We start from the raw sequence: 19,370 nt of genomic DNA, 5'->3' as shown, positions 1-19,370 counted from the left end.
AGAACTTCAAGCCAGGAGCATCTGGAATAAGTTGGGTGAACATGCAGATGTCACTTAGTATGGTGACGAAACATCTGAAAACAAACCTTCCAGCTCAGCGAGCAAACCTACATCCAGAGTGATCTGTCACAGGGGTCAGTGCTGGGACCTCAACTTTTTACAACTTAGATCGATGATTTGGATGAAGGTACCAGAGATATAATTGCTAAACTTTCTGATCATACAAAGATTGGTAGAAAGGTACATCACAAAGAGGTCATGAGGAGATCCTAAATATAGATACTGTTAACTGTGTGGGTAAAGGTCGCCCCCACCCCACCAAACAGACAGTATCCATAAACCTATCCAGAGGCCTGTGCATTGATTTTTCTTGATGCCAAGGTCCTAAACACCAAGAGATCCTGCTTATAGATTTCCACAACTCTCCTCCTTGAAGTGCTCCCTCAAATGTACCTCTTTGACCAAGATTATAGTCACTCGCCCTAAAATCTCTTATGGGGCTTGATATCATAGTCTGTTTGACAAATATTGCTGAAGGAGTTGGAGAGGTTTTGCTTCCCAAATAGCTCTATATAAATGCAAAACTGTTTTTTAGTCACTGAAGGACTATGAGATTTTAATGGAATAAAACCTTACAAAGTGAGAGCATGCTACTTATTTCAAGTGGCTTCAGAACTCCCAAAGGTTACCTCAGAGACAGCATTACCTCCATCCACTGGTCGCCTGCCTCAGTGTTTTGAAGTAAAACACATAGTGGGTCTGACATTGAACCAACATCTTTGTCCATCAAATTCTCACAGGAAATGGTCAACTGTACTTTTGTCACACAATGTGCCATCTTGGAGAAACGACTCTACGTTCTTAAAGAGAAGAAAAAACATAATTAAAAAGGCCATTGGTATACAGGTGAAAAGTCCTCAATCATAAATACATTTGGTTCTCTTACCAGGTTCATTCAAATCACTGAATTATCAGGAAACAAATGAATGGTCATGTGAAATTTACCTATAGATTGCATTTTATCCCCACCTTGCTGCAAATGTTGGAAAATTAAAAATCACTTAATATACAGTCTGCGTCTGCAGCCTCAAACTTACAAGAATTTTCAAGCCTACAACATAATTAATGTTCCAATTGTTTAATCTGGAACAGCCTGGGGTCAATACTCATTCAGGAGACCAGAATAATATCTAGCTCCTTCTCTTGTCCTTACAGCACAACATTCAATTTTGCAATCAAACCAGCCACTTCAACTCCCTCTCCCACTCTCCCAAGGCCATGCAAATCCTGAGCCACCTCCACCGTCAAATTCCAGCCACCCACCAACTGAAGAACGAACACCACCTCTTCCACCTTGGGACCCTTCATCCACATGGCATCAACGTGGACTTCACTAGTTTCCAAATCTCCCCTGCCCCCAGATCCAGTCCTCCAGCTCAGCACCGCCCTCCTGACTTGTCCTAACAGTAGGCTCCAACCTATCACATATCGCCTTCTCACCTACCTTCCTCCAACCCCACACCAACATTTATCTCTCAACCCCCCCTTCCCCATCCACATTCCTGATGAAGGGCTTATGCTTGAAACATCGACTTTCCTGCTGGGCAGAAGTGGGTACTGCAGAGGCTGGAGATTAGAGTCAAGATTAGAATGGTGCTGGAAAAGCACAGCAGGTTAGGCCTCGGATGCTGCCTGACCTGCTGAGCTTTTCCAGCACCACCCTTTTTGACTTTGACTCTCCAGCATCTGCAGTCCTCACTTTCTCCTAACAGTACTGAAAGACTACCTTTAACACATGGACTGCAGCAGTTTAAGGCAGCTGCTCACCACCACTTTCTCAAGGATAATATGGCTGGCAATAAATATTGGTCTCACCAAGGACACCCTCAACCACAAATCACTAAAATAAGTGATATTTACTGCTCATGTGCAATGAAAAATGATAGAAACTTTACATTACTGCTGTAATAATTCATACTAATTAGTAGTGAGAAACCTCCGACTGCATGCACTACCAGGTCAAAGCCAAGGAGGAAGCATTCTTCCTATTGCCACTAAAAGGCAGGTGGAATTTTAACTCCTACAGGGTGTGGTCACTGAGAGCATTCAAGGGTGTGACTGATGGATATCCATTGGGCAAAGGTATTGTGGGAGGAGGATCAAAAGGCAGGCTAATGGAATTGCCCACAGATTGGCCACCATCTAACTCAAAAGACAGCGCAAGCAAGAGGTTGAATCACCAATTCCTGCTCTTAATTAAACTAGTCCAATGATCTATTTAACAAAACATGTATTACGCATGAGCCAACAGACTTTCCTGTGATAGCCTACATTACAATCCAGTCCAAGCATCAGCTGCAAATTAGTACAATGCTCTTGATTCAAGTCAGCAGTCATGGGTTCAATTCCCAGCCCAGACACAAGGCAGGTATGCCCAGCATGGTACTGAGGGAGAGCTGTCCTTGTCAGAGGTGCTGTCTTTCAGAAGAGAAATTGGATGCAGGCCCCACCTGTCCTGTCTGACAGGTTATCCCAGGCACTATTTTAAAGAGCAGGGCTTTCACTCCAGCAGGGCAGCTCAGTGGTTAGCACTGCTGTCTCACAGTGCCAGGGACCGGGGTTCAATTCCAGCCTTAGGCCACTGTGTGTGGAGTTTGCAATTTCTCCCTGTGTCTGCTCGGGTTTCCTCCAGGTGCTCTGGTTTCCTCCCACAGTCCAAAGAATTGGCCATGCTAAACATAGTGTTAGGTGCACTAGCTAGGGTATATGTAGGGAAATGGGTCTGGGTGAGTTACTTTTCGGAAGGTCAGTGTGGACTTGTTGGGCTAAAAGGCCTGTTTCCACACTGTAGGGAATCTAATCTAATCATTATCAGAGAGAGGAAAAAACAAACAGAAATTCCTGGAAAAACTTAGCAGGTCTGGTAGTCAGAGTTAATGTTTCCGGTTGCAAGAACTCAGGATCATTGAACCCGAAACATTAACTGATTTCCTTCCACAGAGGTTACCAGACCTTCTGAGCTTTTCCAGCAATTTCTGTTTCTGATTTACAGCACCTGCCATTCTCTATTTTTTTTAATTTAAAAAGTCATCTGGTCATTAACACATTGTTTGAAGTGTCCCTGCACTTTGACCTGGTTGTACACCAACTAAGAAGGTTCCCACATTGTGGAATCTAGCCACGTACAAATCTCATGTTACGTTTCCTAAACTGATCTCTATTCAATGGTCATGGACTCTATATCCGGAGGCTGTGAACATTACGAACATAAATCCAAGTTTTTCCTTCATTTGCAAACCACCAGTGAAAGTTCAAGGAGCTCTATCTGAAGCCAAGTATAGACTAGAACGCACTGTGATATCTGCCGGTGTTCCCCACTGTCAGGTATATTTGCTGGGTATCAGCTTTCCTGATGGGCAAGGAGGTGGGGTGATCAGCAGTTCAAAAGTAACTCTGGGTGCTCACCTACAGGAAATTATTATTGGAGCTGCTTATGATGGGGCTCAGAATGTGCTTATATATTAAACAAAGCAGCATTCTTTAAAGTGAACAGTTTCAATTCTGAGGGGCTGTGTGGCTTTCGAATGTCCAAACACAGTGGAGGGATGACAAGAATGAGCTAACTTAAAGTCTCAAACTTCATAGACAAGAGGAAAGAATAGTGAGAGCGAGAGAGATGTAGCATCCACTAGCTAACAACATACAGAGACATTCATTGTCTAGATTCACCCGAGGAATACCCACTTCACTGGTGCAAGGAGGAGACCCCAATTTAGTCTGAGAGAGAAACTGCCTCACTCAATAAGAATGTGAAATTACTAATGGTCCACGCCACCAACCCTTCAAAAACTCTAACTCTTTAAGCCCAGTGTTGTTCTGGTGCATCTGCATTGTACCTACAGGAGTATTGACCTCAGAAGGTAATCCACCCACATTAAGGTCAGTAATGGGAATGAAACACCTTACTCCTTGAGGAACATATCAGCCATGATCAAATGCTGAGTAGACCCGATGGGCCGAATAGCCTAATACTGCTGAGAGCTTATGGTCTCCAGACTTGATCTGTCCGAGGCTCTGTGCAGCTAAAACATTATCACTTCCACCCTTTCCAGATTTTCAGCTAAACACCTACTTTCACATGGCCATGTGGATTTTTTTCCTATCTGTTCATTAGGTTTTGAAGTCAGAAGTCACACAACACCAGGTTATAGTCCAACAGGCTTATTTGAAATCACAAGCTTTCACAGTGATGTCCCTTCATCAGGTGAAGTCTTCTGACAAAGGAGCAGCGCTCTGAAAGCTTGAGATTTCAAACAAACCTGTTGGGTGTCATGTGATTGCTTTGTCCACCCCAGTCCAACACCGGCACCTCCAAATCATAGTTTATGATGGACAGTGAATTCCGTTGTACTTTCACAGCAATTAGTCTCTCAACATGAAAATATATTCCAAAATGTCTCTCTTAAATCCAAAATGGACGGTCCACATTCTCCCTTAAAACTTCCATCCCATGTTGAAGTTTAATTTCTACAAATTTGCCCATTCACTTTCTGTACTTTGTAATTTGCTGCTCTCCACTGACATATCTTATTGTATCTTTAATATTTTATTGTCAACTAAAAACCTGGAACTAATACTCTCCATTTCTCTGTTAGTGGTGTATATGATGAAAAGCTGAGACCCAACACACATCCAAAGTGAAACGCCCAAAGCCAGACCTTGGCAGAAGAAAAAGGCGGCACTTTATGGTGAGGGCTCTAAAATAAGCTTGGAGATTTGAAACTGCTCAACCTGCGCTTCAAAGCGAAACATTAAATCAACAATGTAAAACTGCAGATTCAAATCAGGAGTCAATAGATAAAAACAAACAGTTGGGTAACTCAGTAACCCTGAGAAAACATAACATTTAATGACAGCAAGCTCCCTCCTGCTCTGTCCAACAGGACATGCCAGAGAGCAGGCTCCAGAAACTACATACAGGACAGCTTCACTAGTGTAACGTCCCAGCTTGACTCCCATTAAATGAAAATTGAAGATCCAGTCTCATAACTGATTCTGGTTCCTCCCCTTGATAAACACCATCAGTGAAACGGTGGATCCTAAAGTCAAACTGCAAGTAACTCAACTGTGCTATGTAGTCTAGTTTTTGGAATGCAGAAATCAGCCAACGTAATCATTTGGTCATCTGCTTTTTTTCTATTAATTCCTTGCAGATCAGGTCACAATCATTAGAGAGCAATAATTTGCTCTGCAAACCCAGACCCCCTTCCTCCATTATAAATCCTGCCAAAAGCCTTCTCAGAACTCCACACAATCACCACAGTTACACCATGCACATCAACAACATTTACAGGCCAATTCCCATTTGTAAAATACCCTTTAAACTTCGTTCCACCGAGTCCTATGCTGCATGGATTAATCTGGTCATACACAGTTCAAAACAGCGATGAGCAGACAAAAAGGGCACGCCCTGCTGATACTGCACTACTCATTGCCTGTCTTCAAAGAGACTCCTACACAAAATGTCTGACAGATTCATTATTCAAAGTATGAGGAATTGGCAACGGAGGTAAACCAGTAACTGGAAACATTTTTTTAAAATTACATTGCTTAACAACTAGTTTACTGTGCTAAGTGAAGTTCAATGTCTTAAGGATAAAGTTAGAAGGGGAAGAATCTCAATTATGGTAAACACATAATTAGTTCTCAAACCATGCACTCAGGCTGCTGGGCCGAACTGGGGAACATGGGATAATAGGTTTCTGATTTAAAAGGTGACTGTGCTTCAGAAATACCAAAATATCTGACAAACCACTGCTCAACCATTTGTTCATAAACCTGCAATGCAAAGGATATGAGGAACATTCAAAATAAGCAACAAATAAAAACTTGAAGGGGGAAAAGAACTACTGTGCTACAAAGAGGAAGCACGGGAGAATTAATCAGTTTCCCCCCAAATAAGGGTTAACACAGGAATGATGGGCTGAATCATCTCCTATGGTTTTGAGATTCTATAAATTGCTCAGCATTTTTTGGAGGATTAACAACCCACAGCATATTCTCGGAGAGTTAGTGAACACAACACAAACCATATGAAACATTCAGGTGGTGACAAAAGGAAGTACTTGATCATTTTTGAAAACTCCTTTAAAAGGATTTTAACAACAAAAGCAACTCAAATAATAAAACACCTTCCACACCCTCTTGGTAACACAACCAATGAATCATTTTTGAAATTTGCTGACAAAGATTCATTGGAAACCCAGTTGTGGACAGGCCATAAAGGGGGCTGCAAAGACAGGATACAAGATCTGGCAAAACCATGGCAGATGGGAGCATAATGTGGAAAAATGCAAACTTGTCCATTTTGGCAGAAGACTAAAAACAACATATTATCTAAATAATGTAAGATTGCACAGCTGAGATGCAGAGGAACCTGGGTATCCTCGGGTTTAAATTGTGTACGGTTAGTATGCAGGCAACAGAAGTAATTAGGAATGCTAACAGGATGTTATTTATTGAGAGGGAAAATTAATATGGAAATAGGGAGGTGATATTTCAATTATACAGCCTGATGAGACCATACCTAGAGGACTGTGCAGTGTTGGTCACCTATACTGTATTCCTGCTCCTGATTCCTATGTTTCAATGAAATACATTCAATGTAGTCACATATGTAGACAAACATGGCTGTTAATTTGCATGTGGAGCTGTCATGTTCTTCCTATAATAGCTGTGGAATCTTTAGCATCCAGCTGAAGGGGTAGAGAAGGTGAACTGGCCATGCTAAATTGCCCGTAGTGTTAGGTAAGGGGTATATGTAGGGGTATGGGTGGGTTGTGCTTCGGCGGGTCGGTGTGGACTTGTTGGGCCGAAGGGCCCGTTTCCACACTAAGTAATCTAATCAAAAAAATTTGGAGAAGGACAAGGCTTAAAATCTCAGCAGGCAGACTGTATTTCTGACAGTGCAGCACTCCCTCAGTAGTGCTACAGTGTGTCAACCTGGACTGTGCTAAGTGGAAGCTGAAGGCAAATCTTCTGTCTCAAGAGAAGTTGGTAAGTAAATGGAAATCAGAATGTGGACATTGAGAAGGGAGTCACAGGAATTAGATCGTGGAGAAAACAGGGGAACATTTTGAAATCAGTAAAGCAAAAAAAAAAGGGCTGTGGTCGTTGTAGTTCTGAAACGAAAACAAATTGCTGAAGAAACTCGGCAGCTCTGGTACTATCTGTAGAGAGAGAAACAGTCCGAGTCCAGTGGCCCTTTCTCAGAGTGCTCAGTACACAGGAGGGTGGAGCACTATGTAGGACAGGCTGCCACAAGTTCCAGGTGTAGGTGCACCGTGGTGACAATCTCACTGGGATAACAATCCCGAGAACCCAAGTTTCACTAAATGCCTCACTGCTGCTGTATGCCTTCTCCATTTCAATCAGACACAACCCCCACTTCAAAAACAAGCCATGTTTGTGCAGAAGGTCGAGCTAATTGTGCCTGAGAGCTAGGATAGTGCTGAATACACAGCGTTCCCCCCCGTGCAGGCATTACTCCACCCCGTCAGCAGCAATTCACTCACACTGCAGCATTTCTCAACAACACCATAACATTACAAAAAACACAACAGACTTTAGCTACACAACACTAACAGGAGGTTCGAGAACAGCAGCTTCAGCAGAGACTTTCTGGAATCTCCCCCTGCCCAACAGGGATCAACCAGGGGCAGCTCCTGTGGGACACTGGAAGGAGCCCTCACTGTCACTGTGTCTCAGTGGGATACTCACTGCGGTACTCAGGGACACTGTATCGTGAATCTCTCCTACACCAACCGCCTCCCAGCTCCAGACTGATACACACCAAACCCAGCCACCCTCCCCAAAGTGATTGGCTGACCTCCCAGACAGGGATCCCAGCCATTGATCCATTTCAATGTCAATCACAAAACGTAGCCGGAATCAGGGAATTCCGCCTTGGTGGAATTTGGGTGTGAGCAGAGAGAGAGAGACAGACATTCACATGGGGAGAGAGAGAGAGAGGCAGGCATTTCCGACTCTCAGGCAGAGAGAGATACACTTAGACTCACAGGCAGTCACTGACAGTTTCAGGCAGAGATAGAGTGTCACATACAGGCAAGGAATACTGACACACACACAGAGAAAGATAGCAAAAAGTCAAAGATCATCACAGACTCTGTCACAGGTAGCCTCAAACACCCAACTCCCACACTGCACTTTCTACACACATTCCCAAACACTATACATCATACACAGGGCCCTCAATCCTATTCTCAAACACTCTGCACAATCACTCCTTTCTGCATTTAGGAATCAGGCCTGTAACTTTCTTTAGCATCTTTCTTTAATTACTTTAGATCTGTAACAGAGAACTAAAACTAAGCTGTGCTGCAGATGCTGATTTAGCAAGGACCAGCTAACACTCATAATCACTTCGGGTTCAAGTCCCAACCGCTCCAGAGATGTGTTGTAAAATCCCTGAACACTTGCATTTAAAAAAACCTACATAAGATACTGAAGCAGAAGTGGGCCATTCGGCCCATCGAGTTTGCTCTGCCATTCAATCGTGGCTGTTATGTTTCTCAACCCCATTCCCCTGCCTTCTCCCTATAACCCTTGATCCCCTTACTCATCAAGAAATTATCTCTTGTCTTAAATACACTCAATGACTTGTCCTGCACAGCCCTCTGCAGCAATGAGTTCCACAGAGGCACCACCCTCTGCCTGAAGAAATTCCTCATCTCCGTTCTAAAGGGTCATCCCTTCACTATGAGGCAGTGCCCTCAGGTCCTCGTCTCTCCTACTGGTGGAAACATCTTCTCCATGTCCACTCTATCCAGGCCCCTCAGTATTCTGCAAGCTTCATTCAAATTCCCCCCTCATCCTTCTAACCTCCACTGAGTACAGACCCAGAGTCCACAATCACTCCTCTTAACAAACCCTCCATCCCCAGGATCATTCTTGGGATGCTCTCCAACACCAGAACATCACCCCCTTAGATACAGGGCCCAAAACTGCTCACAATATTCCAAATGCAGCCTGACTTATACAGCCACAGCAGTATGTCTCTACTCTTGTATTCTAGCCCTCTTGAAATAAAGATTAACATTGTATTTGCCTTCTTAGCCACAAACTGAACCTGAATGTTAACCTGAAGAGAATCAAGAACGAGAACTCGAGGCCTTTCGTGCTTCAGTTTTCCAAAGCCTTTCCCTATTTAGAAAAAAGTCTATGCCTCTACTCTTCCTCCCAAATGCACTTCACACTTTCCCACATTGCATTCCATCCACCACTTCTCTGCCCACTCTCCCAGTCGGTCTAAATCCTTCTGCAGCCTCCACACTTCAACACTACCTGTCCCTCTCATCTTTTGAATCATCTGCAAAATTAGCAACAGTACCCTCAGTTCCTTTGTCCAGATCCGTGCAGAACACCATGAATAACCAGTTGCCATCCTGAAAAAGACATCTTCATCCTACATTGACTGACTGGCAGAAGGCAATCCTCTATCCATGTCAGTACCTTGCCCTGAACACCATGGGTTCTTCTCTTATTTAGCAGTTTCCTGTGCAGCATCTTGTTAAAAGCCTTCTGGAAATCCAAATAGATCCTGTCCACTGGCTCTCCTTCGCCAACCTTGCTTGTTATCTCCTCAAAGAAATTCTAACAGATTTGTCAGGCATTATCTGTCCTCGAAGGCGTCACACTAACTCAGCACTTCAAAGTACTCCACAATTTCATTCTTAATAATAGATTCTAAAATCTTCCCAACAACCAAAGTTAGGCTAACTGGCCTATAGTTTCCTGTCTTCTGTCTCCCTCCCTTAAACTGGGGTGTTACATCAGCCATTTTCCAGTCCTGCAGGACTCTCTCTGACTCCTGTGATTTCTGAAGATCACAGTCCAATCACTCTACATCCCCTCAGCTATCTCCTTCAGAATCCTGGGGTGTAATCCATCTGGTCCAGGTGAGTTATCCACCTTCAGACCTTTCAACTGCCTCTTAGTGATGACCATTACACTCATCTGTCCCCTGACTCTCCATTTCTGGTATGTGTCTTCCACCATGAAGACTGATGCAAAGTTATTAATCAGTTCCTCAGCTATTTCTTTGTTCCCATATTTACTTCTTTCACCATCAACCCTCAGCCTAGATTCACATCTGATTATATTTCTTGCTCTGCTCCAAATATGGGGAGGAAATGTGGTATTGTCACTAGACTAGTTTAGGAGAAAGTGAGGACTGCAGATGCTGGAGACCAGAGTTGAAAAATGTGGTGCTGGAAAAACACTAGACTAGTTTAATTTGGAAAACTTAGCCAGCACAGACGAATTACACCAAAGGGTCGGTTTCAATGCTGTATGACTATTAATCCAGAGACCCAGCTTACCACTGTGTCAAACAAAAAACCAGAAAGCAATCCGGATGCTAGAAATCAGAAACAAAAACAAATTTCTGGAAAAGCCCAGCAGGTCTGGCAGCATCTGTGGAGAGAAATCAAAGTTAATGTTTCAAATCCAGTGATCCTTCCTTCATTTCAGTTCTGAAGATGATTCACTGGAGCTGAAATGCGTTCTAAATCATGATGCAAAACCTATTTTTCCAGCCATTTTGTTTCGACCCATTGTGCCACCATGCTGACTATGTAATGTTCTGGAGCGTCAGGTTCAAAGCCTGCCATGGCAACTGGTGGCATTTGAATTCAATAAAGACATTAGGAATTAAGAGTCAAATGATGACCATGAATCCGTTGTCAGATAAACCCATCAGGATCATAAATGGAAAGAAATCTGCTGTCCTTGCTGATCTGGCCTATACATCACTCCTGAGGGAGAGCATAATTACTGTCTGGGCATTTAGGGATGGGCAATAAATGCTGGCCTAGCCAGTGATGCCTATGTCCCATGAATGAAGATTTTAAAAAAAAAAGCACCTCTCAAAGTACTGTACAGCCAATTAAATGCCTTTGAAATGCTGTCACTCTTGAATGCAGTGTTGTGTAATTTATAAGTAACAATTAGCCAACACTGTTCCTATTGCAGTTCACTGTAGTAAGTGTGTACAAGTTGTGTAATGAGTTGTGGACATTAATTAGGAATTGACTTGTGTTCCCCATGTCATTAATTTATGTTCTTTTGTGTAAATAGCTTTCTTTCAATTTGAGAATAATACCTATTGCCATGTTTTTGCCTGTGATTGAACAGGCCGACTCCCAGCCCACAGATTTTCGAGGCATGAGACATAGAGTCTCATGATGTACTGGAATCTGGAGGACAGGATGCTGTTCTTTCCTCATCAATTGCTCCATCTCATAAAGACATTTGGGCTCACAGCAGTTTGATGGAGCAGCTGTTGTCACTTTGAATGATTGGTAGAAAGCTCCTCTCAGTCAGCCATGTTAATATGCCATGCTTCAAGGAGATCTTCACACACTAACCAGTCTGTAACTTCCATCTTCTGCCTCCCTCCCTTCCTAAACAGGGCTGGGACATTAGCCATTTTCCAGGTTATAGCAAGGATGTTATTAAACGGAGGGTTCAGAAAAGATTTACCAGGATGTTGCCAGAAATGGAGCATTTGCAAGATAAAAATAGACTGGAAAAGCTGGGATCTTTTTATTCCACTGGAGCTTAGGAAGTTGAGAGGTGACCTCATTGAGGTTTATAAAATTATGAGGGGCATAGAGAAGGTGAACAGCAAGGGTCTTTTCCCCAGAGTGGTGGCATTTCAAACAAGGGGGCACATTTTTTAAGGTGAGGGGAAAGACTGAAAAAGCACATGAGGTGGTAATTTTTTTTAACCATTCTCTGTTTATGTGTAGAATGAGTTGCCAGAGAAAGTGGCGGATGCAGGTACAGTTACAACATTTAAAAGACATTTGGGAAAGTACATGAACTAGAAATGCTTGGAGGGATATGGGCCAAGGGAAGGGGGGGGTGGGGGCAAGGAGAAAACTAGTTTAGTTTGGGATTATGGTCAGCATGGGCTGGTTTAATCGAATGGTCTGTTTCTGTGCTAGTATGAATCTATGACTCCTCTGGGACCCTCCCTGGTCCCAATGATTCCTAAAAGATCACCACCAATGTTTCTACAATCTCCTCAGCTATCTTCTTCAGAACTCTGGATGCAGTCCATGTGGTTCAAGTGACTTATCCACCTTCATACCTTTCAGTTTCCCCAGCACCCCCTCCTTAGAAATGGCCATGACACTTATCTATTTTCACCTTTTCCAGAATATAAGTCCCCTGGACCTGATGGCATTTATCCTAGGATTCTCTGGGAAGCAAGGGAGGAGATTGCAGGGCCATTGGCCTCGATTTTTGTGTCCTCGTTGTCTACAGGAATAGTGCCAGAAGACTGGAGGATAGCAAGTGTGGTTCCCTTGTTCAAGAAGGGGAGTAGGGATAACCCTAGTAACTATAGGCCGGTGAGTCTCACTTCTGTTGTGGGCAAAGTCTTAGAGAGAATTGTAAGGGCTGGGATTTATGAACATTTGGATAGGAATAATGTGATCAAGGATAGTCAACATGGTTTTGTGAAGGGCAGGTCGTGCCTCACAAACCTTATTGAATTCTTTGAGAAGGTGACTAAGGAGGTGGATGAGGATAAAGCAGTAGAAATGGTGTATATGGATTTTAGTAAGGCGTTTGATAAGGTTCCCCAGGGTAGACTACTGCAAAAAATACAGAGGTATGGCATTGAGGGTGCGTTAGAGGTTTTGATTAGGAATTGGCTGGCTGGAAGAAGACAGAGGGTAGTAGTTGATGGTAAAGGTTCATCTTGGAGTGCAGTTACTAGCAGTGTTCCCCAAGGATCTGTTTTGGAATCACTGCTGTTTGTAATTTTTATAAATGACCTGGAGGAGGGGCTAGAAGGTTGGGTGAGCAAGTTTGCGGATGATACGAAAGTCGGTGGAGTTGTTGACAGTGAGGAAGGATGTGGCAGGTTACAGTGGGATATAGATAAGCTGCAGAGCTGGGCAGAAAGGTGGCAAATGGAGTTCAATGTAGGTAAGTGTGAAATGATTCACTTTGATAAGAGTAACAAGATGGGGTACTGGGCTAATGGTCGGATAATTGGTAGTGTGGATGAGCAGAGGGATCTTGGTTTCCATGTACACAGATCTCTGAAAGTTGCCACCCAGGTAAATAGTGCTGTGGAGAAGGGATATGGCGTACTGGCTTTTATTGGTAGAGGAATTGAGTTCCGGAGTCCTGAGGTCATGTTGCAGTTGTATAAGACTCTGGAGCGGCCGCATCTGGAGTATTGTGTGCAGTTTTGGTCGCCATACTATAGGAAGGATGTGGAGGCACTGGAACGGGTGCAGAGGAGGTTTACCAGGATGTTGCCTGGTATGGCAGGAAGATCGTATGAGGAAAGGCTGAGGCACTTGGGGCTGTTTTCATTGGAGAAAAGAAGTTTTGGGGGTGACTTGATAGAGGTGTACAAAATGATTAGGGGTTTAGATAGGGTTGACAATGAGAACGGTTTTCCACATATGGAGTTAGCTATTATGAGGGGGCATAGCTTTAAATTAAGGGGAGGTAGGTATAGGACAGATGTTACGGGTAGATTCTTTACTCAGCGAGTCGTGAGTTCATGGAATGCCCTGCCAGTAGCAGTGGTGGACACTCCCTCTTTATAGGCATTTAAACGGGCATTGGATAGGCATATGGAGGATAGTGGGCTAGTGTAGGTTAGGTTGGCTTGAGTCGGCACAACATTGAGGGCCGAAGGGCCTGTACTGTACTGTATTTTTCTATGTTTCTATGTTTATATCTGCCCCCAGATTCTCTTGAAGTTCCGGTATGTGCTTTCTTTGTCCTTCTCTAGAATACTAGCAACCTGAGAGCTGAGAAAAGACAACCTCATTGTAGAGACACTTTTCCATCATTTGGGCTGACAGTGTCCAGTCCTTTGTAGCTGGTATTGTGGGAAATCTGCCCAAATGCCTGCGGAATTGGTTTCGCAGAGGACACTTATATTTGTCTAATAATCTTACCATTGGGTCTGGAGGATGTGGATGAGGCATTGCTGGTGGAATTTCTCTAGTCCTCTTTGTGTTGCAGATATGTAAAATATTGGCAGGAAGAACAAAAATGGCGACACGTATTGTCTAAGTGGTGAGAAATTACAGAGGTCTGCAATGCAGAGGGATCAGAGTGTCATCATGCCTGAATTGCAAAAAGTTATTGAGTGAATACAATAAACAATTAGGAAATCCAATGGGATGTTATAGCTTATCATGAGATGAGTCAAATAAAAAAAAAATGAAACAATGCTTCATTAACAAAGGCATTGGGACCATGTCTGGAATACTGTGGACAGTAACTGTCATTTTATTGAAGGAATATTGTAGATTCATTGGAGGCAGATCAGGGAAAGTTCTCAGAGATATCTGGAATGGGTAACAGGTCTTATACCTGGGTAACCGGAGTGATTAGCCATATTAGGATTACATCTGCTGGAGTTAAGACAACTTAAAGCCTAAAAAATGTCCTGTGGGATCTTGTGAAAAGGGTATTTATTTTTCTTAGAAAATCTATGCCTGGAAATCACTGTTTAAAAATGAAGGATTCCCCAAAAAAGGATGTATTTTTTCTTGAGTGCTGTGAATCATTGGAACTCTTTTTTTAAAAAAGTGTGTCTTGGAACATTTTCAGGCAAATGTAGATAGATACTTGATAAACTAAGAGTTGAAAGTGATCAGGGATAGGCGGGAATATAATCACATCACCCATGATCAGATAGAATGGTACAGCAGGCTCGAGGGGCCGAGTGGCCTACTTGTACCACTAAACCATGTTGGCATGTTCTATCCCACGGTCTCATTTTGCCACAAGAACAGTTGGGATAGCCGTATCTGCATTACCGAAATCCGATTAATACTTTTCTATTTTCTCTCCACATCCTTGACTTTAAAATAATTGCTTTGAGCTACTGAGCCCCTCAAAACAAATTTTTTTTACAGCCTTTATGCTGTCCTCATTTCAACACTAAACAACTTCATGATCTCTGACTTCCAATATTCTTTGTTCCTTTTCATGCTGAAGAGGAGTAATTCCAAACTTGCTTTTCCTTTTCAGAGTTCCTTCACTTGCAGTTGAAGAGTTTCTTTGATAGCATCTGCATTGTCCTCACTACAAATCTCAATTTACAAAAATTTTGAAATGTCCCATGAATAAAGCTGGAGGCTGAACACTAACAGCTATTATCCCCTACAGTTCAACATCATTCATGACAACCCATATACTAAAACAATCCAAATACTACAGGCATGGGCTGAAAAGAGGAAAGTAGCAATCACAAATGCCTGTGAATGACCATCTCCAATCAGAGATAATCTAATAATTACCCTTTGACAGCCAATGACATTGCCATCATGGAATTCCTTCACTATCAACATCCTGAAAGTTACCATTGATCAGAAATGCAACTGGACTGGCCATATGAATACAGCGGCTAGGAATACAGCATAGAGTCATAGAGATGTACAGCATGGAAACAGACCCTTCGGTCCAACCTGTCCACGTCGACAGATATCCCAACCCAATCTAGTCCCACCTACCAGCACCCGGCCCATATCTTTCCAAACCCTTCCTAGTCATATAACCATCCAATGCCTCTTAAATGTTGGAATTGTATCAGCCTCCACCACATCCTCTGGCAGCTCATTCCATACATGTACCACCCTCTGCGTGAAAAAGTTGCCCCTAGATTTCTTTTATATCTTTCCCCTCTCACCTTAAACCTATACCCTCTAGTTTTGGACTCCCTGACCCCAGGGAAAAGACTTTGTCTATTTATCCTATCCATGCCCCTCAATTTTGTAAACCTCTATAAGGTCACCCCTCAGCCTCCGATGCTCCAGTGAAAGTGAGTAACTCACCTCCTAACTCCTCATAGCGTGTCCATCATCTATAAGACACAAGTCAGGAGTGTGATGGAATACTTCTCATTTGCATGGATGAGTGCAGCACCAACAAACTCAAAAAAAAACTTCACACTATCCCAGACAAGCAGCACACCTATTTGTGGATGTTGTGATATTCACTCACTCCATTATCAGAAGCAGCAGTGCGTACTAACCACACAATGCACTACAGAAAATCACCAGGGCTCCTTACGCAGCACAGTCCAAACCCACAACCATTTCCATTTAGAAGGACAGGGGCAGTAGACGCATGGGAACACCACCCCCTGAAAATACTTCTCGGAGCCACTCACCATCCCAACATTGCCATTCCTTCACTGCTGCACTACTCTGGAATATATTGAACCACTAAATCTTTTTCATCTTGCTTACTTCCCATGTAGTGGCCCTATCACTTAAGTGCTACTAATGATGGCTCTCCAAAACATTGGGGCTGTTTTCCCTGGAGAATTGGAGACTTAGGAATGACCGTAGAGGTTTATAAAAACATGAGGGGCATGGATTGGATAAATAGACAAAGTCTTTTCTCTGGGGTGGGAGAGTCCAGAATTAGAGGGCATAGGTTGAGGGTGAGGGGGGTAAAGATATAAAAAAGAGACCTAAGGGACAACTTTTCCCAAGCAGGGGTTGGTAGGTGTGTGGAATGAGCTGCCAGAGGATGTGGTGGAGGCTGGTACAATTGCATCATTTAAAAGGCATCTTGATGGGTATATGAATAGGAAGGATTTGAAGGGATATGGGCCGGGTGCTGGCAGGTGGGACTAGATTGGGTTGGGATATCTGGTCAGCATGGATGGGTTGGACCGAAGGGTCTGTTCCCATGCTGTGCATCTCTATGACTGTATCTGAGCCTTGAAACTGCCATGGGACGAAATGAAGGGGCAGTCGATGGGCTGGGAGATGGGGGCAGAGTCTAAATCCATGTGATGTACACTTTAGCCAGATCAACCAAAATAAAAAATTTTCATTCTTAGTTTTGTCAGAACCTAAGAAAGAGGCAGGAACAGATCATCCTACTCTTCAAACGTGGTCCCCAACCAGAGAATGGTCATGACTGTATTTGTGGTTTGAGGCAGTGTTAGTGGGTCTCCCATCAAAAACTGACTGATCTCAACATTGTCAGGTAACAAGTCAGTATGAAAGTTATATCAGACTATTTAAAATGTTTTATTTGGTTTAATTTGTTTTGTTTCTTTAAACTCAAAATCTATTCCTATATTGTGAAGAGATAAGTTGCTGCTTTTAAGTGAGATTTATAAAAAGGCAGTAATTGTGATTAATGATCAGAATAAATCAGCACTGTATAGCATTCTCATTTTAAAAACACGTGGTATTAAGCATGAAACTAAAACAACACAAGCAAAAGCATTGTTCAATGATGAATAGAAATGACACTGGAGGAATTAACCAATCACAACAATTCACATCACATTTACCCAGTGCCCCCACATGACCTCTTCCATTTGTTCAATCTTTATTGACCATTGCAAAGTTGTAAAGAACTCTTGATTTAATGCACAGTGAAACCTTCACTCTCTCCCCTCTAAACCGAATCTCAGAAAAGATTTGTGTCAACATCATTTTCAATTACCACACCAACTGCCTTTAAGATGCAACTGTCATCAGAGAAGCAGTTTCCCGCAGTGGAATTGTAGAGTCACAGAGCCAGAGATGTACAGCATGGAAACAGACCCTTCGGTCCAACCTGCAAATGTGTTGCTGGTCAAAGCACAGCAGGTTAGGCAGCATCTCAGGAATAGAGAATTCGACGTTTCGAGCATAAGCCCTTCATCAGGAATAATTCCTGATTCCTGATGAAGGGCTTATGCTCGAAACGTCGAATTCTCTATTCCTGAGATGCTGCCTAACCTGCTGTGCTTTGACCAGCAACACATTTGCAGCTGTGATCTCCAGCATCTGCAGATCTCATTTTTTACCCTTCGGTCCAACCTGTCCATGCCGACCAGATATCCCAACTCAATCCAGTCCCACCTGCCAGCACCTGGCCTATATCCCTCCAAACCCTTCCAATTCATGTACCTATCCAAATGCCTGTTAAATGTTGCAATTATACCATCCTCCACCACTTCCTCTGGCAGCTCATTCCATACACATAGCACCCTCTGCATGAAAAAGCTGCCCCTTAGGTCTCTTTTATATCTTTCCCCTCTCACCCTAAACCTATGCCCTCTAGTTCTGGACTCCCCGACCCCAGGGAAAAGATTTTGTCTATTTATCCTATCCGTGCCCCTCATAATTTTGTAAACCTCTATAAGGTCACTCCTCAGCCTGATGCTCCACTGAAAACAGCCGCAGCCTGTTCAGCCTCTCCCTATAGTTCAAATCCTCCAACCCTGGCAACATCGCTGTAAATTTTTTCTGAACCCTTTCAAGTTTCACAACATCTTTCCAATAGGAAGGAGACCAAAATTGCATGCAATATTCCAACAGTGGCCTAACCCATGTCCTGTACAGCCGCAACATGACCTCCCAACACCTGTACTCAATACTCTGACCAATAAAGGAAAGCATACCAAATGCCTTCTTCACTATCCTATCTACCTGCAACTCCACTTTCAAGGAACCGTGAACCTGCACTCCAAGGTCTCTTTGTTCAGCAACTCTCCTCGGGACTTTACAATTAAGTGTACAAGTCCAGCTAAGATTTGCTTTCCCAAAATGCAGCACCTCGCATTTATCTGAATTAAACTCCATCTGCCACTTCTCAGCCCATTGACCCATCTGGTCCAGATCCTGTTGTAATCTTAGGTAACCCTCTTCGCTGTCCACTACACCTCCAATTTTGGTGTCATCTGCAAACTTACTAACTGTACCTCTTATGCGCGCATCCAAATCATTTATGTAAATGACAAAAAGTAGAGGGCCCAGCACCGATCCTTGTGGCACTCCACTGGTCACAGGCCTCCAGTCTGAAAAACAACCCCCCACCACTACCCTCTGTCTTCTACCTTTGAGCCAGTTCTGTATTCAGCCACAGATCTACTAAACTCATCTCAGTTGACTTCAAAACAACTTGACTCATCGGTCTGAAGTCAAGACTGGATACTTCAACTATTCCTTGAGGTCCGTATATAAGCAACACATCTATCAACAAACACATTGACGTGGATCCCATTTACCACCCCCGAGAAAAAGAACGGGAAATGACATCACCAAAGGAAATGATGTCACTACAATAATTTACACCACCAACCCCAGGAAACTCAAACATATAAACAAAAAGGCTACAGCACAGTGCTTCATTCGGAGGCTCACTGAAGATGTTGCCTTGTATGGTCACAAAATATCTGAAAACAAACCTTCCAGCTCAGCGTAGAAACCTACATCCAGAACCATATCCTTGTTGTTATGCCTCTTCAAACCTTTACCCTCTTTGATATCAATATATCCCAAGGAGGTTTACAC

At 43.2% G+C, this 19,370-nt stretch overlaps 1 protein-coding gene across 3 annotated transcripts in view; it reads right to left on the bottom strand.

Annotated features, from left to right (window-relative positions):
* LOC132823029 (copine-1-like) overlaps positions 1-19,370 on the bottom strand; it is a 95,223-nt gene that overhangs the window by 31,707 nt on the left and 44,146 nt on the right. For 2 of the 3 annotated variants that reach the window (XM_060836568.1, XM_060836566.1), the window contains exon 2: positions 707-860. In XM_060836568.1, the coding sequence (XP_060692551.1) occupies positions 707-838 (132 nt within the window). In that variant the 5' untranslated portion in view covers positions 839-860. Of the gene's footprint in view, positions 1-706; positions 861-7,779; positions 7,870-19,370 lie in introns of those variants that run through there. The other variant, XM_060836567.1, reaches the window with a different exon arrangement.

Source organism: Hemiscyllium ocellatum, chromosome 15 (genome assembly GCF_020745735.1).
Source record: "Hemiscyllium ocellatum isolate sHemOce1 chromosome 15, sHemOce1.pat.X.cur, whole genome shotgun sequence".
Lineage (NCBI taxonomy): Eukaryota > Metazoa > Chordata > Chondrichthyes > Orectolobiformes > Hemiscylliidae > Hemiscyllium > Hemiscyllium ocellatum.
Note: the sequence above shows the minus strand (reverse complement) of the source record. Positions and strands in the feature narration are given on the sequence as shown.